General features: G+C 40.5%; 1 protein-coding gene across 1 annotated transcript in view; it reads right to left on the bottom strand.

Annotated features, from left to right (window-relative positions):
- LOC102177879 (alpha-fetoprotein) overlaps positions 1-23,611 on the bottom strand; it is a 49,421-nt gene that overhangs the window by 7,239 nt on the left and 18,571 nt on the right. The window contains exons 8-13 of the mRNA XM_018049567.1: positions 17,079-17,293; positions 15,543-15,675; positions 13,642-13,739; positions 11,395-11,533; positions 9,788-10,014; positions 1,637-1,769 (exon numbers count right to left, since the gene is read on the bottom strand). Coding sequence (XP_017905056.1) covers positions 1,637-1,769; positions 9,788-10,014; positions 11,395-11,533; positions 13,642-13,739; positions 15,543-15,675; positions 17,079-17,293 — 945 coding nt within the window. The remainder of the gene's footprint in view (positions 1-1,636; positions 1,770-9,787; positions 10,015-11,394; positions 11,534-13,641; positions 13,740-15,542; positions 15,676-17,078; positions 17,294-23,611) is intronic.

The following is a 23,611-nucleotide window of genomic DNA, read 5'->3' as shown; positions in this document are numbered from 1 at the left end:
TGAAAGTGAAAGTGAAAGGCTCTAAGTGGTGTTCAAGTCTTTGTCACCCCATGGACTATACAGTTCATGGAATTCTCCAGGCCAGAATACTGGAGTGGGTAGCCTTTCCCTTCTCCAGGGGATCTTCCCAACCCAGGAATCAAACCCAGGTCTTCCACATTGGATGTGGATTTTTTACCAGCTGAGCCACAGATTATGGCTATTATTCAGTCACTAAGTGCTGTCTGACTCTTTGCGATGCCATGGCCTACAGCACACCAGGCTTCCCTGCCCTTCACTATCTCCCGGAGTTTGCTTGAATTCATGTCCATTGAATCAGTAATGCTATCTAACCATCTCATCCTCTGCCTCCCTCTTCTCCTTTTGCCTTCAATCTTTCCCAGCATCAAGGTCTTTTCCAGTGAGTCAGCTCTTTGCATAACGTGGCCAAAATAAAGGAGCTTCAGCTTCAACATCAGTCCTTCCAATGAATATTCAGGATTGATTTCCTTTAGGATTGACTGGTTTGATCTCATGGCAGACCAAGGGACTCTCAAGAGTCTTCTCCCACCACAATTCAAAAGCACCAGTTCTTTGGCTTAGACTATAGATATGTGACTTTTAACATAAGCACATGTACAGTTTAGTTGAAAAAGTATAAAAGAGCCAGCTGGATTCTTTACCAACTGAGCTGTGAAGGAAGCCCAGAAAAGAGCCACTGAAGGTAATTAAGGCATTTGTGAAAATTGTTACCTGTGAAAATGTTTCCCTAGGCCATTGCTAAACCCCAGCCTTAACTAGCCCCAACCTGTTTTGACTGTAAAGGCTCCTTTATTATATATATATTTTTAACCATATACTTGGATTCTTCTGCTCAGATACTATAACCTACTATAACCAAATTTCTGTTTCTCACGTCATATCTGCAGGAGAATGGCCATTCCAGGTCCACTGCATGAATTTACATGAATTTTCTGTGCCTCAGAGTGATAGTAGGATCTCCATGATATTCTTAGAAATTTAAGTCACACAACTTTACCATCTTATGAAAAGTCATTTGCTTGTTAACTGTATATAATTAGATTGATAACACAAAACAATCACCTGGTAGTCAGTTTAGTGGATATGCAGAGACACTTTTTTCTGATCATAGTTTCTCTTTCTATTCTTCAACCCCCTATCCTAATGGCCTGCCACTGAGAAAATACAATCATTTTCACCTGGTTTCCTAGTTAAGCCCCAAACTACCTTTAGTGACTCTTTCTGATTGCGCCCACAAAAATTTCTAAAACAAAGCTACAGCTTGCCCAGACAGGCCTTTAAACTGTTATTTGTTCAAAATTTCTCTGTATTTCCACGGACACCTTTTCTCTACAATGACCAGAGTCTTGCTCATCCTTCTTCCCCCACCCCCAATCCAAAACATCTCAGTTCATCTGAGATCAATGACTTTCTGTTTATCTCTTTTCGTGTCTAACACACCTAGTTTCTGCAAATGAACATAAATATTAGTGTATCTTCAACAAAAATACTTAGTTACACCAGTCCGCTGAGACTGTGATTTTCTCCCAATCCATTCATGACTAGAACAGAGAATTTTTTTTAAACTTAATAACCTCTAAGAATGCTAAGAGAATAAACAAGGAAACAGGGATACCTCTTCTTGGAAACACATTTCACTTTTCTCTGCTTGGCAGCATATCTCCACCAAGTGAGCAAAATTCACAATAATTGATTGGAACTGCATCTCTGCTGCATTTGGTTTCTGCTTCACAAGGTTGCTGAGGAGTCTGAATAAGAAATGAGTGGCAAAAAAAAAACAAGCACTCACTGAGTTCTAAAAGGCCAGCTTGCAAACCTGTCCTACTTATTGAAAGCTGCACACCACCCACACCTTTGCATAGCTCTCACTCTCAAGTTTAAAGGATCTGAAAATGACCTGATGTCCTTACAGTTTTCACAATGTCTATCTCCATCTTCATGTTTATTCGACATTGTTATTCAAGCACATCTCATCAATATACCTATTATAGTAAATTTAATTATCTTTATGTAATTATTACTAGGACAAATACTTTTTTCTATTTTTATTACATTCGGTAGAAAATAGGTTATGCAATACATTAGCTTTCCCTATAGTATTTTCTTGTGAACAACATTTATCCTAAAAAACTAACTTCCCAATAAATATTTCAAATATAACACACCTGGACATTGAGGGCCCTTTATATGTTATTAATGATAAAGCCAATACACTAATTTGAAACTTTAGTAGTTTGACAGTCAACTCAGATGTCTCTTATAGAATAGTTTCCCAACAACCATATACATGTCAGTGATTCAATCACTTTGAATATCCAAAATTACAACCTAGTGTCTGTCTATTTAATAAAAGATGTTGTCTTTTTTTTTTTTCTGATCAAGAAAGATTTAACTACAAAGAAAACAAGGTGTGAAGAGTAGGGAAAATGTACCTTAATCCATATATTATGCTTACCCCCAAAAAAACCTTTGCTTGGTCTTCATTTTCAAATTCAAATTGAAAACACCTAGTGGTCTTATTTGGTGAACAGGTATAATAAAAATATCTCAAAGCTTCAAGTAGCTATTTCTATGACACCCTAAACCAGGGATCCAACAAATATTAATATTTTAGGCTTTTTCTACCAAGAGGCAAAATTAAGGATATTATATAAGTCTTCTATCACAAGACAGAGAACTCCAGCCCCACCCCACCTCTAGGCTGGGCTGCCCTGGGTGGCTGGCAGACACAGTTTGTGCCAGTTCCCATCAGCTAGAGATGGTGGTGAAGAAGGACCAACCAGCAGAAGAGCAGGTGTGCACTGCATCAGTCTCACTGTCCAGCCCAGTGACAAGCCCTTCTCTTCTCCCTGAGGTCTCAGTGCAGGCAGCTGGCCCAAAGCAAGGTGACTCTGAGTCGCCTGACTCCTGGCCTGAGATGCCACCAAGCCTTTGCTGCCTGACAGTCGTCCACAGTGAAGTCTCCAACGTGTATGTGACACCACCGCAGGCGCTGGGCAAAGCAAGTTGCGGCCCAGGCAGGGAAGCAGGAGTGCAGTTGGGAACAATGGAGAAGCTAAGGTGGCCCTCTGCAGCTCCCAGGCTTGGCTTATCCAAGTGGTGCCCACAGGACCCACAAAAACAGCTCTGGCCAGATGGCCGTAGAACTGATCCCTCTAAACAATCGGACAGATACTTAGCTTAACTGGATGGCCCTCTGAACATGCCTCTGATCTTCCCATTTCAGCTCCACCCTCTCCCACCTCCACCCTAGCCCCGCCTTGATAATGGACGAAGGTGGACCATCAGAAAGGCTGAAAAGAATAAGGAAACACAAGCCAAGTTTCTTTTCAGAAACTATTATTAATACAATAGGAGGTGGGTTTGAGAAGCACGCAATCACTATATCCTCTGAGCACCAGCAAAACACAGTCAAAGGACTAGGAGATTCTAATTAACTCCATGTTAACCCCTAATTCTAAGTCCTGGGAATCTAGAAAGAAAAATCAGAGAGGGGACAAAGACAGATGTACAAAAATATTCATTGCCACAATTTATGACACTTAAGAATTAAAAACAATTTTAATGCCCAGCAACAGGGAATAAATTCATTATTGTACCCACGTGTTCTTGCTGTCGTTTAGTCACTAAGTCATATCCGATTCTTTTGCAACCCCATGGACTGTAAGCCCACCAGGCTCCTCTGTGCATGGGATTTTCCAGCCAAGTATACTGGAGCGGGTTGCTATTTGCTTCTGCAGGGGATCTTCCCAATTCTGGGATCAAGCTCACCTCTCCTGAATTGCAGGCAGATTCTTTTTTGCTGAGTATTGTACCCACATACTGAAATATTAAAAAAAAACCACTAAAATGGCTGTTTTGAAGAGTAACGTGTACATTGTTTTTAACTACATTAAAAAAAAAAAAACAGCCAACATCTTTTGAGTGTATTGATATTTGCTAGGTTTCAGACAATGTGCTGATAATTTATAAATGCTACCTAATGTACTGCCCTCTGTCACCTCCTTAAAATAAGGCTCTTTGTCATCTCCACTTTGTAGGAGTAGTTTCAACTCCTTGGGTATAGTATAGTTTCTGGGCAAATATAAAAAGCCAGTGCAGTGAGCTTCCCTTTCAGAAAGCACTTGAGGATTGAGAACTACTTATGAGAACTTGTCCTGAGACAAGAAGTCAGGTTCACAGACTTCCGCCCGTTAAGAAAGGCCTGGGCGTAGAAGACAGGAGTGATTCAGCAGTTCGCCAGCTGGGCCTCCATTAGACTCGATTCTGAGTTATGTGGAATCAGGGTAACGCTTTGAAAGGGGGCTCTGTGAGTACTTTCACTGAAATCCTGCACACCATTAAGTCACAGTGCTGCGTCGCATCAGTCGTGTCCGACTCTGTGCGACCCCATGGACGGCAGCCCACCAGGCTCCCCTGTCCCTGGGATTCTCCAGGCAAGAACACTGGAGTGGGTTGCCATTGCCTTCTCCAATGCATGAAAGTGAAAAGTGAAAGTGAAGTCACTCAGTTGTGTCCAACTCTTAGCGACCCCATGGACTGCAGCCCACCAGGCTCCTCCGTCCATGGGATTTTCCAGGCAAGAGTACTGGAGTGGGCTGCCATTGCCTTCTCCCACAACACTGACTAAACAAGTATGATCCTGGGGTCTGGGGAAGATATTATTTTTTCCCTGAACAACAAAACATTAAGCAGCTTTGTCATCCCTTGAAAGGGATGTAGTCTGCTGCTGAACAGGAGACCACAGTACCTGGAGGGCACGGCTGATCCCAGTGGCTGATCCCACTCCCTGTGTTGGAGTGGGGCCAAGGATCATGCCTGGAGAATTCAGGGAGTGAGGCGACAGGAGTTTCCTAAGCACTCCCCTGAGGACTCAGACATAATTGCTGGAACTGAAGCTCTGTATAAGCTCTGTATAAGTAGCATGAGTGCAAAGCTTGTGTTATTAAGCATTCAAACCATAGATGGAAGGACAGAGGGCAACCACAGGAATGTGAACTTGTATACGTGTATGACATTCTATACTTCTACACTGTATATATATTTATTATGGGTATCTCTGCAGTGTTGGAATAAAAGTATGATTTTCTTCTCTTTTCTGTATTTTCTAAATTTTCTGCAGTGATTATGTATTACTTTAAAAATAAAATATATCAAAATTTTACAAAGAAATATGGCACCCCACTCCAGTACTCTTGCCTGGAAAATCCCATGGACGGAGGAGCCTGGTAGGCTGCAATCCATGGGGTTGCTAAAAGTCGGACAGGACTGAGCGACTTCACTTTCACTTTTCACTTTCATGCATTGGAGACGGAAATGGCAACCCACTCCAGTGTTCTTGCCTGGAGAATCCCAGGGACGGGGGAGCCTGGTGGGCTGCCGTCCATGGGATCGCACAGAGCCGGACACGACTGAAGTGACTTAGCAGCAACTTAGCAGCACAATAGTATAAGCATTTCTTTTCCTATCCAACTGTTCTGCATATATTTGACCTTTTTCTAAATTATTTTTTATTAAAGTATAGTTGATGTATGCACATATTCAACTTTCCCATTAGACCTAAACTTGATCCCACTTGAGAGGAAACACTGCCTTGTGTTTCTGTATCATTCAAGTCTGTGCAGTCATGTATGATGCATAGTCAAAACAGTTGATACTGTCTTTGAGTACTAATTATCAGTTTTTAACACATTGATTATTCAAAGTGAGAAATACAGGCTATTTTCCACTGGAATTTTGGTGAATTTTGTCTCAGAATATATTTTCCCACAGAACCAGTATTGCTCATGATGCTGAAATTCACTGACCAACCTATAAAAGCACAGCATAGCTTCAGCCCCAGGGTACAAAAACTAACCACCACATGTACCTACATAGAAAGACTACCCTATTTCCCAGCACCTACTGGGGCTTCTATGAATTTAGAACTCTAAGAAGCCAAAGTCAGTACAGGAGGGGCAGAGGCTTTACCACAAGTTCATGCAAAATCTGGACTTCTCTTTCCTTCCAATGTCATGAAAATGGCACAAACTTTGCAGTCAAACTTAATTCAGCTCAAGTTAGGTCCTCTACTCACTAGTGTGTCTGATGATGGGCAAAATACTTGGCCTCTCTGACCCTCATCTACAAAAAGAGAATTTGAACACCTATAGCATTCGCCTGCCAATGCAGGAGATGCAGGTTCAATACCTGGTCCGGGAAGATTCCCCCGGAAAAGGAAATGGAATCCACTGTAGTATTCTTGCCTGGGAAATCCCATGGACAGAGGAAGCTGGCAGGCTACAGTCCATGGAGTCGCAGAGAGTCAGACATGGCTTAGTGACTGAACAACAGCAAACAGTACTTTGCAAGGTTTTTGTGAAGACCAAACATTACTGTTAAAAGACTGAGTACAGTAACCAACATACTGAAGGCACCCAGTACATTAACGGCAAAAATAATATGAGTAATTATATTAATTATTTCATCAAATGATGGCAAAGATAATGAATAATTATAGTAATCGCACAACTTGCAACTGTCTGTTTCAAATTATTGGTTGTTTCCAACAGTTGTCTCCCTTCTCCCTGATTCCCACAATAAATGGTACATTGTCACAACTTCTTACCTATTTACCCATTTATTCATTCAGTAAATAATGGATGAGCATTTTTATAACTTCCCTGAGGATTTGAGCTGTAGATTTAACAATAATAGAGTAGACAGAGGAGGTAGGCAGGCTCCCTCATAGGTACCCTTCTTCTCTTTCCTCACAAGCTTTGGGATTGCAGGTGTCTTCATAGCTTGGCTCCTCCCTGCCCCTTAAGTCTCAATCCCCAGAATTTCTTTCCTCTCGTTCACCTGTGCCTCAGACACACTGAACTGTTGTGCTCTCCTCAATCCTGTTAGAACTGGACATGGAACAACAGACTGGTTCCAAATAGGAAACGGAGTAGGTCAAGGCTGTATGTTGTCACCCTGCTTATTCAGCTTATATGCAGAGTACATCATGAGAAACGCTGGGCTGGAAGAAGCACAGGCTGGAATCAAGATTGCTGGGAGGAATATCAATAACCTCAGATATGCAGATGACACCACCCTTAAAGCAGAAAGTGAAGAGGAACTAAAAAGCCTTTTGGTGAAAGTGAAAGAGGACAGTGAAAAAGTTGGCTTAAAGCTCAACATTCAGAAAACTAAGATCATGGCATCTGGTCCCATCACTTCGTGGGAAATAGATGGGGAAACAGTGGAAACAGTGTCAGACTTTATTTTGGGGGGCTCCAAAATCACTGCAGATGGTGACTGCAGGCATGAAATTAAAAAACGCTTACTCTTTGGAAGGAAAGTTATGACCAACCTAGACAGCATATTCAAAAGCAGAGACATTACTTTGCCAACAAAGATCCATCTAGTCAAGGCTATGGTTTTTCCAGTGGTCATGTATGGATATGAGAGTTGGACTGTGAAGAAAGCTGAGCACCGAAGAAGTGATGCTTTTGAACTGTGGTGTTGAAGAAGACTCTTGAGAGTCCCTTGGACTGCAAGGAGATCCAACTAGTCCATTCTAAAGGAGATCAGTCCTAGGTGTTCATTGGAAGGACTGATGCTAAGGCTGAAACTCCAGTACTTTGGCCACCTCATGGGAAGACTTGACTCATTGGAAAAGACTGGTGCTGGGAGGGATCGGGGGCAGGAGGAGAAGGGGACGACAGAGGATGAGATGGCTGGATGGCATTGCCGACTCGATGGAGATGAGTTTGGGTGAACTCCGGGAGTTGGTGATGGACAGGGAGGCCTGGCGCGCTGCGATATATGGGGTCGCAAAGAGTCCCACACGACTGAGCGACTGAACTGAACTGGCTTCTGCATGCACTTCCCCAGAGCCACCAACAGAGGGACCACTGAGCTTCCAGAGCAGACAAAAGCAGCTTGTCTAAACAAGAAACACTCACTGATCTAGGATAGCTAAGTGGGGAAAAAGGCTCCCATTATGAGAATGCAAGTCCGGGAATGAGATTTAGAACAGAGGTATCAGCATCGTGTTACCTTTCCTTGACACTCCGAATATAAAAGCTGCCTTTTCCATAGCTGGGGACTCTGTGACATTTGGAAGCTAGACGCCAACCCCCCCCATAACTTGTCAGGTACTCCTGATCTGCTTGCAGTGGATTTATCTCCTCTCCACTTCCTCCCACCTCCACCTCCCCATCTCTCTACTTCTCAACCTGACTGCTATTAAAAATTCCCCTAATTCTATGTATTCCTTCAGTTTTCAATTTTTCAATTTACCTTTTTAAATCTTAGATCCTATTTTTAATCCTCAACACCAAATTGTTTCCGGTTCTTCATCTCAATGATATTGATCTTTTATTTTCATTACATCCATCCATCCTTTCATTTGAAGCACACTCTAATCTTAAGTTTTAACTATAGTATGTCTAACCCTTCTATTTTAAGTCTTAACCCTTCAACCCTGCATTTTTCTTCACTGGATTTTAAATTCTTTTCTCTTGAGCCAGCATTCTCTTTCTATTTTCTCTATCTTATTGCATGACTTTATTTCTGCCTTCTCTTTATAATCATGCTGAACTTTGTCTTTTCCTTCCAGGAAACTCTTCTTTTTTTTTTTTTTTTCAATCTTTTCATTTGTATGAGGACTTATGCTTTGACAATCAGCCAGAACTATAGAGGAGAGAGCCCCTACCACTTCCCAGGAAATGGAAGGCTTTGTCCAGCCTGGCTCTTATTTCCCAGTATGTATTTTCCCATAATGTTCTAAAAATCTCTACATTATCAGTCTCTATGTTATTGCTTTCTCCATACAGAAAACACCATGAATTCACAGAACAGGAATGCTTCCTAGTATTTCATACTTTTTATTAACTCTTTATTACATGAAGAGTTTCAAGTTTTAAAAATTATAACCAGCATTATAACCCTTTGACAAGGACACACTAACAACTACATGTTGGTTGTTAAGCATATGTGCTCTGAGCCAAATAGCCTGGGTACCAATTCCAGTTCAGCAACTTATTACCTACTGCATGATCTCATACCAGTTCTTCTTGCCTTCTTAGCCTCAATTCCCTCACAATTAAAATGAGGTAATAATATTATCTACCTCCTAAATCTGTGATCAGGATTTGGTAAGATGATATATATAAAGGATGCCTATTTGTACCAGAAAATTTCCTCAAGGGAAAGCAAATCTTGAACTCTGAAAGTAAAGTATTATATGCTCACATTAGCCGGGACTAAAGAAAGAATGGTTAACTAAGTGTTATGATGATCATCAGATGCTTACTGAAAAGTTTTAAAGACTAGTTTGTGATCAGTTCACTTTGGGAGCTAAGAAAGGACTTCAAATGTCAGTTGGTTTATGAATTTAAGTACTGTGATAGAACAGAGCAAGTGACAACCTTGTGCTTGCTGACCACAAGAATGTGTTTATTCTCAAGGCAACAAAAACTTGGCCTCACTTGGAAAGATGATATTCTTGGGCTAATAATATTTAGACCCTGCAAGAGCAAGTCTTAGAATAAATAACTTAATTAGAAGTAAGCTAGCACTTCTGTTGATCTTGAGGGAGAAAGAACTATGAGGCCCAGTCTCCTTTCTCCTGAGGACAAGATGTGGAGCCTGTGAGAGGAGTGGGAAGGTCGGGTGGGCACTACAGGGGAAGCTGTCCCACAGTCAGGGGAAGCTGTCCCACGGTCAGGAGGTGGAGTGATTTCAGTTAATTGTGTATTCGTCATTGCTGTTGCTGTGTGTACAGAAAGATCCTTACTTCTGCTTTTCAGTTTGTAATTCCTCCTCTGGGGCTTTGCACAAGTCCTCTTTAAGGCTGATGACTTGGTCACAGGATAAAGGTGGAGAGATGTAAGTTCCATCGACTTGCAGGTCATCAAAGCAAGGCTTTCTGAAGGCGTACGAGTCATCACAGCAGTGACCCACAGCAGCATTGATGGGCTCCGCCTCGTGCCTTCTGCATAAAGCTCCAAGAATTAACTTTGCCTTCCCCAGAAAAGAATTACAATAAGAGCCATAAGTTTTGTGGTCATTAGCATTATTTTTTTTATCCATAGAAAACAATTCTCAAATTCTAGTTTTTGCTAAACTCACCTGAATTGTATCATCTGGGAAAGAGCAAGAGTGTCAGATGAAGCCTAGTTCTCAGCCTTGACCTCCACCTTCCTATTATCCTCAAGGTGAATTCCCTTGGACCCCACCTCTCAAATTCCTTCCCAGCCCAGTTTACAGACAAGTGAGGCAGGAGTTCTTTGTGCTGCATTAAGTTAAAATCAAGCCTCTGGTCAACACAACTGCTAATTTGATCCAGATATAAGATTGATGATTGGATTTCTTACTTAAAAAGCTCAAATCCAATGTGTTTCTAGGTTTTATGACTGAACATTGGTAACCACCATCAAACTTGGTATACGGCAAATCCTATATAAACATTTGTTGAATTATTGGAAAAAATGAATAAATGAATGGTGAAAGGAATCCCTGAATCTTCTTTCAGTTACCTCTTTAATTTTCTTGTCTCCTTATTGAACAATCACCTTGCTTTGCTCCCATTGTGTTGTCTGATACTTACTCTAATGCTGACTGCAAGCCTGCTCTATTCCCCGCTGAGTATGACCACACAAATACCCTGTCACTTATGTATGTGGAGAGGAAGTGGCTGAAACCACGGAGCATCAGCATTCAATTTACAAGTTTATCCATTTTCACAGTAACCAAAGAGATCACTTAAAAGCAAGGTTTTAGAAATATAAACCACAAGTTCCCTAAGGAAGGCATGATGGCTAATAACAATTTAAAATAAAAGGAAGACAGAGCTAGATAATAAAATTTTTAATTATATTTTGTCAGAAAAAATACTCATACATCTGGTGCTGAAGGTGTTGTGAGTATGATAATTGTGTGAGAGTAAAGGAGAGACACAGAGGAGAACTGGCTGTTTTTTACTACATTTTTGATTAGGATGAGTTAGTCTGAAATCAGCAAAATCACTTTTGTTGACTTGAAAATCCAAAGAATAGATCTTGAGATATGATCCAGGCAGAGGTCTGATGAATCTGACATCCCGTTTTTGCAAAGTGACGGTCTTACCACTGCTGTCAATCAAAGACAATTGGCATGAACCGACCAGAAAGAAATTCTCCCAAGGACAGAATTATTAGGGTCCAGTGGAGAATCCCAGGGACGGGGGAGCCTGGTGGGCTGCGGTCTATGGGGTCGCACAGAGTCGGACACGACTGAAGCGACTTAGCAGCAGCAGCAGCAGTGACAGGGAAGTGTCCACCGACATGAGATTGATGCTGGGGCTTGGAGTTCAGAACTTCCCTCGACAGGCAAACGCGCCGCCAAGGATGTGGATGTGCTTACCGAGTCCTCCATGCAGACAAACTGGCGCTCTTGATTCAGTGGGCAGCACTTGGCGGTGGCAGCTGCCATGTTCTTCGTGAGTACAATCAACTCCTGAGCAGACAGCTGTGGGGCTTTCTTCGTATAAAGGACTACGAGCCTGAAAGAGTAATGTTTTCTTATTCCTGGCAATGACTCTGTGCCTCAAATGAACAAAGTGTTTGTCATCATCTGATATTTGTCTCTGATGTGGGATGAGCAAGTTATTAAATTGGGCATAAGTCTTTTCTTTTAGTTCCTATCTCGGTGGTCCAGTGGCTTCTTCAGTAGACCCAGAATTATCTTTCCACATCATACATTGCTCCACTCTGATCCAGTTTTTTCTACATAGGATCAAGGATTGTATGATAGCTAATGTGGGTGACTGTAAAATCAGACTCTAAGTAAACAGCTTCTGAAATAAATATATGCACAGGTCTTTAAGGTATGTTTTGGTTGTCTATGATATGTAGGAACAGAAGCTACAGCAGCGATCAGGAAACATTTCCTGCTCTCATGGGCTCACACCCTAGTTGGGGAGATAAAACAGTATACTCAGTGTGATGAGAGGAACACAGAATGCTATAGGTATGCATGGAATGGCATCTAATTCCATCCTAGGGAGGTCAGGTAGGCCTCCCAGAGGAAATGACATGTGAGCTGAGAGCCTGACGATAACTAAAAATGACCCATGGGAAGGGGATTAAAAGTAAGAGTGGAGCATTTAGAAAGTCACTGAGTGAGATTTTGTTTTTCTTAACTGGGGGGATTGGACATTGAAGAGGGGAAAGAAGAAAGCTTAACTCTAGAGGCAGCTTTACAATGCCTTTAAGATCATTACGGTTGCTATATAAAGAACCAATTGGAGGTGGCAAGAGGCAGAGTCAGAGAAGGAAAACCCATGCCAGTAATTCAAGTGAGAGAGTGTGGTGGCCTGAACTAGGAGAGTAGTGGGGAATGAAGAATTCAGGGAAAGATTTGAATGAGAATGGCTACAAACTGGATTTGAGGACAATAGAATATCAGAATCATTTATTGCATTTACATTATAATGGAGTTAGGGAAATAATGTAGCTGCTTCTTAAAGTATGACCCCTGGATTGGCAGTATCAGTATCCTTGGGTACTTGTTAGAAATATTAATACATATTCTCGTGCACCACCCCAGATTTACTGACTCAGAAACTCTAGAGGAGAGCTGTGTTTCAACAAATCCTCCAGGTTGTTTTGATGCACTCTGAAGTTTGAGAGCCATGGGTCTAATCCTTAAACTAGACATTAACAAACACAATAGTTAAAAAAGAAAATAAAAACAGATATTCTGTCTGAAGTGAGAATAGTTTCTCTGGTTCCATTATTCCAGTCATTTACGTTCAATATTATGGACACTGTATCAAACTGAGTTTTTCCCCAGTACTCTGCTTCTAAGTAGACTAAACTAGTAAGATCTTGAACATTACTGAAAATTGGCTTATGTTTTGATACTTAATCTTTAACATGGGCTTCCCAAGTGTCTCAGTGGGTAAAGAATCTGCCTGCAATGCAGGAGACCCAGACAGACTCGGGTTCAGTGCCTGGGTTGGGAAGATTCCCTGGAGAAGGACATGGCAAACAATCTCAATATTCTTGCCTGGAAAATCTCATGGAAAGAGGAACCTGGTGGGCTACAGTTCGTAGAGTCACAAAGAGTTGGACACAATTGAAGCGACCGAGCACACAGTCTTTGACATAAATGGGATTTGCCAGGCTCTCTGCACATAGAGGTTTTTTTTGTGCACTCCCTAGACTAATAACTAAGGTACCCATTTATTTCCACTCTTGATGGTGAAAATACTGTAGTGCTATGGTGACCTGATTTGAAACTGACAAAGCAACCCTAGATTAGATCTCTGTTGCAGCCTTGACTCCAAATTGCAGGCAAAGCCCCAAGCTAAATGTACAGGTGAGAGGTAGAGGCTCCTATGAGATTGCAGATGGGGGGTCAGGGCCTGCTGGCTCCCTAACCTCTGGGCATTGATTGGAATCTGGAAACTGGACCAAAAAGCAAAGTAAAAGCACACAAGTTTATGTAAAGTATCTTATCAAGATAAGGATGGCTGGGTTAATTTGGAACTGATTTTTTCCTTGGCCTCTGAGGTTTTAAGGTTGAATATAGACTCTTAGCAACTCTTAGCAGCAAAAGTTAACAAAAACTAACAAGCATAATCTGGACAATATCTTAGAAGCATACCTGTCGTGAAAGTTACTATCTCCTAATTTCTCACGTAAATCACACTGATTTTTCACACGCTCATGGCTTTCACGAACCACTCTTTGAAATATCCCTTCCTGAAAAATAAAGATAATCAGTGTTTGCCTATTATTGCGACAATATATCTTGAGGTTAGATTGCAAAATCATCTTCTGTAATAGTTTAATGTAACTGTTTTACTAAACCCAGGGTTTTATTTACTCAGTGAGTTTGGAAATGTTGAGAAAACACATTTTGCTATAACAGGAATGGCCGTGTACTTTGTGGAGAAAAAAAGTGGGACAACCAGATTGATAGTTAGTTTCCTCTGATGTGAACTCATTTGTGGGTTTAAATGGCATATTTTACAAGCATGAAGCTAGTCTTTCATCAAGCCAGAAAGAGGTCCTTAAAAGTAATTTATAGATCAAAGTTCAATTGATCAGAATATGTGTGTATATATTGGTTATTTTTAATAACAGCATTTTTATGTAAACAGTACAGATATGGAGCTATGGATGTAGATAAGATACATATTAAGAAGTAAGGTTTATTAAAAACACATGCCAGATGTGAAGCACTCCACAAATACACATTGAAGGAAATCACATGGAATTCTCAGAGCTAAATACAAATTGAAAAAGTTCTTGAACAGTGCAAATAAAATCCCAGTGGGAAGATACAACTGGCCTTGCAGACTTAGCTCTTTGCTAGGAACACTGGTTATCATCTTAAGTAATCAGACCCAGTCCACCTGATCCTAATAAGCAGTGTTCAATAGTAAATATTTTACCCAGTTTGCAAACTGTTTGTCTGGATTTAAACCTTCTTGCCCGAGAGGCACTGAACTAGTCACTTGAACCTTCTGAAACCCAATACTTTCATCTATAAAATGTAGCTAGTACTTCTGCCATTACCTATCTTACCAAGCTGCCGTGAGGATAAAATAGGGCACTGGTTGTAAAGCTACTTTGTAAACTCTAAACGCCCATCCTCCTATAAGGGGCTATTATCATAATAAGGGTGATTATGAAATCTACAGGTGATGCCTTGAAAGGTTGCTAACTAGATCTTCCAGGATCCAGTGCATGATAATCTGAGGTGGAGCCTCATAATAATAACAGAAATAAAGTGCACAATAAATGTAGTGTGCTTTGATCATCCTAACCATCTCCCCCCACCGCCCCACCACGCCGGTTCATGGAAAAATTGTCTTCCATGAAATGGGTCCCTAGTGCCAAAAAGGTTGGGGACCACTGTTAACCTACAGAAGTCTAAATCACCTTTATTTAGCTTTCTCTCCAAGAACGGGAAGATGCCCAATGTACCTGCTTAGACTCAGACAGAACAAGAAGTGCCTTCGCCCTCTATTCCCACCTCTCTGTAAATGCCCAAGCCACTCATTAGCATAACAAAAGCCAGAACCTCCTGGCTCCTGGTAACATGTGAATGACAGATCACCTGGTCAGAGATTTGGAAAGTCACCTGCTTTTTCATGTCAACTGCACAACAGGAGCCACTGCCCGCAACAGAATGATTTCTGGCTTGAAATAGAGACAGTGTCCAGGCCTGCTTGGTGGAAATGGTCAACCTTCCCTCACCCTAACAGGCTATGCTTTCATGCTACCTGCTACCAGGCCAAGCAAAGTTAAAAGAGAAAATTGCACAGAGAATGTTTCATAAAACACAGAATTTATAAGCCAGTGACTCACACAGAGAGTTGCTGCTGTGCAATGATGTGACCTTTGGTTTAGATGGAAATCATAGTTTCTGTGTAGTGCTTACAATCAGAACATGCATAATTATCTTATAAAGCATTGCACTACTAATAGCACTGGACTTTTCTCTACTTGTAATCACACCACAAATATGAGAAATAGGTTTTTATAAAAGGAATTTACCCCATGGCTATAGCATTCCAGAGGATTTTCTAATTTACAGCATTTTCCCAGTAAACTTTGATATACTGTATCCACTCTTAAAATGACTGGAACTGCCAACTCTGGGTGTCTTCTTGAGTATTCATAAAGAAACCTGTTTCCACATGAAGCAAATTAGAGAGTAAACAGTAAGTTTCTGAAGTCATATTTTTCTTTCAAAAGCCGTCTATGCAATTTATTCAATATTTTAACTGACTTTAAGGTATCTGAAAATTTTGGGTGGCCGGCAGGGAGGATTTTCTGGCTATGTTTTGAGATAAGGAAACCAAATCAATAAAGTTACATGATTTTTCCAAAGTCACACAGCAGTGAGGGGCAGATTCAAACTTGATCCTAAAATATTTAGATAAGTTTTAGTTCTTGGCTCAGGGTCTCTCCTTGCTGTTACTAGAAATTCATTTCAAGTGTGTAGATGAAACATTTTTTCTAATGACCTTTGAGGCTAGATTTTATAAATATTACAATTTTTGTAAGTATTAAATCACCATCTTCCCCTTGTCCATAATCTATACCTTCTTCTGGGTTATAAGAAAGAGAAATTTGGACTCTAGAATACTTCTAAAGGAATCATAAAATTGCAGGAGGGACCTTTGGAGTGCCTTAAGGAGGGACCTTATCTAACTGCCTCAGTTTATAGTTGGAACCTAAAAGCCTAGGGAAATTAAATGGCTTGAACTGCATTTCAAAGCAGATACATGACTAAATTAGACTGGAACTCAGGTCTCCCAACTCACAGACTAATGTGATTTCCCCAAAGTTGTGCCTGTCCACTTTTTCAGTACCAAATGCAAGTCTAGGGTAAGTGAGTTCAGATAGTGACATTTACTTTTATAAGCCAATGTCAAATGTAATTGCAGAAATATAGCTAACGTCACTCAACAGAAAACTTTGAAGAAAACTCAAATTTTTATACTTTGTTGGAATTTAGTTGCTCCAAATAATACTGTACACAGTGACTTTGGAAATATTTCAATCACATAATAATACTATCTTAATATTGCATCTTGAAATCAGTTTGCTTTATGACCCAAATAATTTGTACTTCTTCATGGGCACCAGAGATGTTAGTATTCCATCTCTTTAATCTTGAAATGCTATGCAATGGCTTTGATAATAGGTATTAAAATAATCAGAAAAGCTGGCCATACTAATCTGAGGCCCTTACTTAAACATGACTCTAAGTCTCTCAAAGCAAAGCTTGCACACTTGACACTCACTTTGTTTTTAAAAATTCCTATATTGGTTCTCTACATTTAGAACTCAAGAGACCTTCAACTCCCCTCCAAATGCAGTTGATCCAACCACCCAAAGCCTACATTCCAGGATGGCCACAAGTAGCTAGAACCAAATAGTAGCTGCCACCTTGGACTCCACAGAGCATATCTTTTTGGCCATTTAAACTTTGACTGATATTGACTAGCCTCTGCCATCATTCTAGTTTGCAATTTCTCCCAAAGAATCCATAAATACAATATCCCTTTATTAAGGTTTTATTACCTTTGTAGGAAGAAATCTTGCTTGTCAGTGAATTGTTTGCATACAGACTGATCTTCTGTAAACCTGCGAAGGGGCAGGGATGAGAGATCAGGTTTGTCATCATTTTCCGAGTTGATAATGCATTCTCCTCGGAATGGTTCTGGCAGTTCACAGCATGGAGTGAATTTGCTAGATAGAATAGCCTGTTTAGAGCAGATGTAGTCCATAAGCTGACTCTATAAAACAGGGAAGCAGTTATTTTTGATTATTTCATTCTGAACATATTTATTTTTATTGAGAAAAGCAGAGGAAAACTTGGCCTTATATTGCTTTTTTCTTGGCAAACTGAAAGACCAGAAAGGCCATTTATACTGACTCTTTCTAATAAGAAAGCTTCTCTACTTGACCTTACTCAAGTGTCACAGCTCTCAAAGAACTTAAAAGAAGACAGATTGTATTACTGATTTCAAGTTTTGCCTAACAAAATACAAATAAAGAGTTTTATCACTTGCTGTTGTTATTGTTTTAGGATCCCACTTGAGAAAATATTTTGTCTCTGTCATTTTGTATATACATTACTATAATATTACTATTACACTTACATATTTACTTATATGTTAAAAGTAGAAGTGAAAGTGTTAGTCGCTCAGTTGTGCCCAACTCTTTGCCACCCCATTGACTATAGGCCACCAGGCTCCTCTGTTCATGGAATTCTCCAGGCAAGAATACTGGAGAGGGGCAGACATTCCCTTCTCCAGGGAATCTTCCTGATGGCAAGAATACACAGAAGAACTATACAAAAAAGATCTTCATGACCCAGATAACCATGATGGTGTGATCACTCACCTAGAGTCAGACATCCTGGAATGTGAAGTCAAGTGGGCCTTAGAAAGCATCACTATGAGCAAAGCTAGTGGAGGTGATGGAATTCCAGTTGAGTTATTTCAAATCTTAAAAAATGATGCTGTCAAAGTGCCGCACTCAATATGCCAACAAATCTGTAAAACTCAGCAGTGGCCACAGGGCTGGAAAAGGTCAATTTTCATTCCAAACTCAAAGAAAGGTAATGCCAAAGGATGTTCAAACTACCGCATAATTCCACTCATTTCACACTCTAGTTAAAGTAATGCTCAAAATTCTCCAAGCCAGGCTTCAGCAATACATGAACCGTGAACTTCCAGATGTTCAAGCTGGATTTAGAAAAGGCAGAGGAACCAGAGATCAAATTGTCAACATCTGCTGGATCATTGAAAAAGTGAGAGAGTTCCAGAAAAACTACTTTTGCCCTATTGACTATGCCAAAGCCTTTGACTGTGTGGATCACAATAAACTGTGGAAAATTCTTCAAGAGATGGGAATACCAGGCCACCTGATCTGCCTCCTGAGAAATCTGCATGCAAGTCAAGAAGCAACAGTTAGAACTGAACACAGAACAACAGACTGGTTCCAAACAGGGAAAGGAGTACATCAAGGCTGTATATTATCACCCTGCTTATTTAACTTATATGCAGAGAACATCATTCAAAATGCCAGACTTGCCAGGAGAAATGTCAAAAACCTCAGATATGTAGATAACACCACCCTTATGGCAGAAAGCGAAGAAGAACTAAAGAGCCTCTTGATGAAAGTGAAAGAGAAGAGTGAAAAAGCTGGCTTAAAACTCAACATTCAGAAAACTAAGATCACGGCACCCAGTCCCATCAACTTCTTAGCAAATAGATGAGGAAACAGTGGAAACAGTGACAGACTTAATTTTTTTGGGCCCCAAAATCACTGCAGATGGTAACTTCAGCCATGAAATTAGAAGATGCTTGCTCCTTGGAAGAAAAGCTATAACCAACCTAGACGGCATATTCAGAAGCAGAGACATTACTTTACCAGCAAAGGTCTGTCTAGTCAAGGCCATGGTTTTTCCAGCAGTCATGTATATATTTGAGGGCTGGACTCTCAGTAGTCATGTATGGATTTGAGAGTTGAGAGATTTGAGAGTTGAGCACCGAAGAACAGATGCTTTTGAATTGTGGTGTTGAAGACTCTTGAGAGTCCCTTGGACTACAAGGAGATCCAACCAGTCCATCCCAAAGGAAATCAATCCTGAATATTCATTGGAAGGACTGATATTGGAACTGAAATACTTTGGCCACCTGATGCGAAGAACTGACTTATTGGAAAAGACCCTGATGCTGGGAATGATTGAAGGTGGGAGGAGAAGGGGATGAAAGAGGATGAGATGGTTGAATGGCATCACCAACGCAATGGACATGAGTTTGAGTAGGCTCCAGGGGTTGGTGATAGACAAGGAAGCCTGGAGTGATGCAGTCCATGGGGTTGCAAAGAATCGCACACAACTGAGTGACTGAACTGAACACACACACACACGCAAATTAGTACATGTGTATATGAACAAACTAATCGCTACACTTATGGAACTCACAGGTCTAGTTGGAGAGTTTAAATAATTAAACAACAAAATAATGCATTATAAAATAACTTGTTAGAGAAATACGTATATTATACTTTGGATGAGAAAAGAGAGATTGCAATCCCAACTAGATAAGATCAGAGTAAAGATCTTGAATGATTTCAGTCTTGAATGACAAATATAAGTTAGTTGGAAACAAATGGAGAGAAAAAAAAAGCATACTAGATGTATTCATATTGATCTATAAAGAGTCTTAGAGGTGAAGACCATGACATACTTGGGAAATGATAGATTAGGATATTTCAAACTTACTGGGAATATTTAGTTGACATAAAGATCAAGAGATCAGGAGAGAAGGAGAATGTACTGAAAGTCTAAATCTGAGAGTGGTAAGTAGAAGCTGCATTATGGGGTCAGGTTGAGATCAATAGGGAGAATGTCTACATTAGTTTGGAGACAAGGCTGCCTTCAGTGGCTTACTAGGATCAAATCTGTTTCAATAAAGTCCTGTTGAAAGGGGAGGCATTGGGCCTGCGGGCAGTAGTTCTGGCAACAAGGCTGGCAAAGGCTCTGTCATCACCCACCTATAGATTCTAACATTGCCCTCAGATTGGGAGTGTTTTGGCCAGGAGATTTTATAGGCCCGGCCGAGAAATGGCATTGGAAAAGACGCACTGGTAAAGCCTCTGATGCTGTGAAAGATTGAAGGCAAAAGGAGAAGGGGGCAGCAGAAGATGAGATAGTTAGATGGCATCAGTGACTCAAGACATCAGTTTGAGCAAACTCCAAGAGCTGGTGAAGAACAGAGGAGCTTTGCATGCTGCAGTCCATGGGGTTGCAAAGAGTTGGACATGACTTAGCAACTGAAAAATAACAACAAAAGAAACGACATAAATCACTTCTGACTAGGCTCCACCTATTTGTAAGACTGGAGTAGTCTTACTCCATTTTCCAAGAACACTATCTTGGGAAAGAATAAGAAATTAAACAATCCTTTTGCAAAACTGATTAATTAAAGGGATAAGGAGGTATAGTTACACAATTGATGTTTTTAGTTGTCCAATAATAATATTGTCAGGCAAAACTCTATTTCTAAATGAGAAAATACTAGTGAAGGAGAAGTTTTAAAGGAAAGTGTATATTTCAAGCCCTGACATAAAAAAGGATAGTTGAGTCTCATTATTCACAGTAGTTATAAACACTGAATTCGCGAATATTGAATCATCTGCCCTAGAGGAAATAGAGGATAAAGTTTCTACAAGTCTCTGACCACGTGTTCGTCAACAAATCAAGACATAACCCTTGTTTTGTGTATGTTTCTGTTTAAAAACTCCTTATTTAATATACAGTAGTCCTCCCACCCCTGTTTACTGCAGGGGAGACATTCCAAGATCCCCTAGTGGATGCCTAAAACTACAGGTAGTACCAAACCTTCTATATTTTTTCCTGTACATGCATACATATGATAAAGTTTAATTTATAAATTAGGCACAGTGAGAAATTAACAAAAGTAACATAATAAAATTGTAGCAATATAATGTAATAAAAGTTATGTGAATGTGGTCTCTCTCAAAATACCTAATTGTGCAATTTTAATGCCTTTTCTATCTTAACTAACTAAGCACTTATCATGTACTATAGCCGAAACTTTGGCAGTTTGATGTGTGACAAAACTAACACGAATTTATTTTTCCTTCTTCACAATTTTATAGATAAAAGATTTGTTCTTACCATAGATCTTGGTGACCTCAGCATATGATTTTTTTTTCTTTCCCTATTAAGGAGAGCTTTCACCTTTCCACTTAAAGGATGCACTTTATAGCTTCTGTTTGGCCAGCATCGCCACGCTTATGCACTGAGGTCAGTGTGTGACTTGAACCCAATCACCGTGATCCCAGGGCAGCCAATCTGGTGACCATGACTAATCCACAGGAAACGCTAGGCAAAGAGATGATTCACATCCCAGATGCGATGGAACAAGACGGCACAAGATTTCATCTTGCTGATCAGAATGGTGCACAATTTAAATCTTAGGAATTGTTTATTTCTGGGCTTTTCTGTTTACTATTTTCAGATGGAATTTGACTATGGTTAACTGAAACCTTAGGAAGCAAGGCAGGAAGTAAGGGGGACTACTGAGTATTGGCAATTTATTTACATTGAACTCACAGCCGCTAACACTGTTACTCATGCATGAACAAAGCTTGTCTAAAATATATAGTCCTTCTTCAAGGCACAACACAGCTTCTTGTGCTTAGGAACACTGGGCAATTCTTCAGTGTTATATACAGAGCCATTTTAAACAGCTAAATTGTCAACAAAAAATGCAGAAATGCAGAAAACATGGCATTAAATGAACATTTCTTTACGGAACGAGAGCTACAGTGGGAAGGCGGAGAGCATCGCCTTGTTCTATTGCAGCTGGAACCTTGTGGCATCAGACAACTTAAATTTCCACTGCTTTGAACATGCGTAAGTTTCTGGGAATGACCACGGAGTGTTGTGAGTATTGATTTTGGGGTTACAAAAAAAATTTTGGCATGTAGGTGAATTCACAAGGACAGAATTCATGAATAATGAAGATTAGCTGCTGCTGCTAAGTCGCTTCAGTTGTGCCCGACTCTGGGCGACCCCATGGACGGCAGCCCACCAGGCTCCCCCGTCCCTGAGATTCTCCAGGCAAGAACACTGGAGTGGGTTGTCATTTCCTTCTCCAGTGCATGAAAGTGAAAAGTGAAAGTGAAGTCGCTCAGTCGTGCCCGACTCTTAGCGACCCCATGGACTACAGCCCACCAGGCTCCTCCATCCACAGGATTTTCCAGGCAAGAGTACTGGAGTGGGATGCCATTGCCTTCTCCCAAAGATTAGCTGAGAACACATTTAAATGAACCCATAACAAAAGAAATGGAGAAGCTCTACACCAGGTTATACCTCCATCCCTGTTCCAGCTTCACAGACAAACCCTCGCAAAATAGATATGTTACAGTAATATTTATTTCAGAGAATTCAAAAGGAAAAATATTCTAATCCATTTCTTAGAAATGAGCATAACTGGACACCAAAACCAGATAAAGTATGTGCCAAAAAAGACAGTTCCAAATCCAGTTCACATCTAAACATAAATGCAAAAATTTGACTTATATGTGTATAATATTCATAGAGAAAGGCAGAGAGAGAGAGAAAGGCTAGAGATAGAGTAAAATGAGGTTGACTTGAGCAATGTAAAGATGGGCAAAAATTAATAAATCTTTTAAGATAATTCACTAATGGATAAGTCAAACAATATAAATCAAATGATCATCTCTAGGAGATAAAAGAATATTTGCTAATGTTCAGAATCCACCCTAATTGAAACAAAGCAAAATGACCTCTAAAAAGGGATGAAATATTACATGCAAACAATTTCTTTATAAAGCCAATAACTCTAAACCTGTTACCTTTATAGTCTGGAATATGGCAAGAATGCCAGGAGTACCCATAGTTATTTTATATTGGTTAGAATACTAGCCAATACTATTAAATAACTAGAGAACGTTCTAGCACGTCTGTCACGTGGTTTCAATGGTTTAGTCACTAAGTCATGTCTGACTCTTGTGATCCCATTAACTGTTGCCCACTAGGCGCCTCTGTCCATGGGATTTCCCAGGCAAGAGTACTGGACTGGGAGAAGGAACCCATTTCCTTCTCTAGGGTATCTCTCCAACCCAGGAACTGAACCCGGGTCTCCGGCATTGCAGGCGGATTCTTTACTGACAGAGCTATGAGGGAATCCCATGTCTGTCACAATATAGACTATAATGGAAGCTGTTCTTGAGTTACCAATTTGGAATAGGTACTGTTTATGTGTTAAAGGACTTAAGCAATTTTGTCTTGTTTTAACAACCATGGATAGGCCTCAAAGTGAAAGTGAAAGTGAAGTTGCTCAGTCGTGTCCGACTCTTTGCGACCCCATGGACTGTAGCCTACCAGGTTCCTCTGTCCATGGGATTTTCCAGGCAATAGTACTGGAGTGGATTGCCATTTCCTTCTCCAGGGGATCTTCCCGACCTAGGGATCGAACCCGGGTCTCCCACATTGTAGACAGATGCTTTACTATCTGAGCCACCAAGGAAGTCAAAGTTCCCTGTAATTT

This window comes from Capra hircus, chromosome 6 (assembly GCF_001704415.2).
Source record: "Capra hircus breed San Clemente chromosome 6, ASM170441v1, whole genome shotgun sequence".
In the NCBI taxonomy this organism is placed as follows: domain Eukaryota; kingdom Metazoa; phylum Chordata; class Mammalia; order Artiodactyla; family Bovidae; genus Capra; species Capra hircus.
Note: the sequence above shows the minus strand (reverse complement) of the source record. Positions and strands in the feature narration are given on the sequence as shown.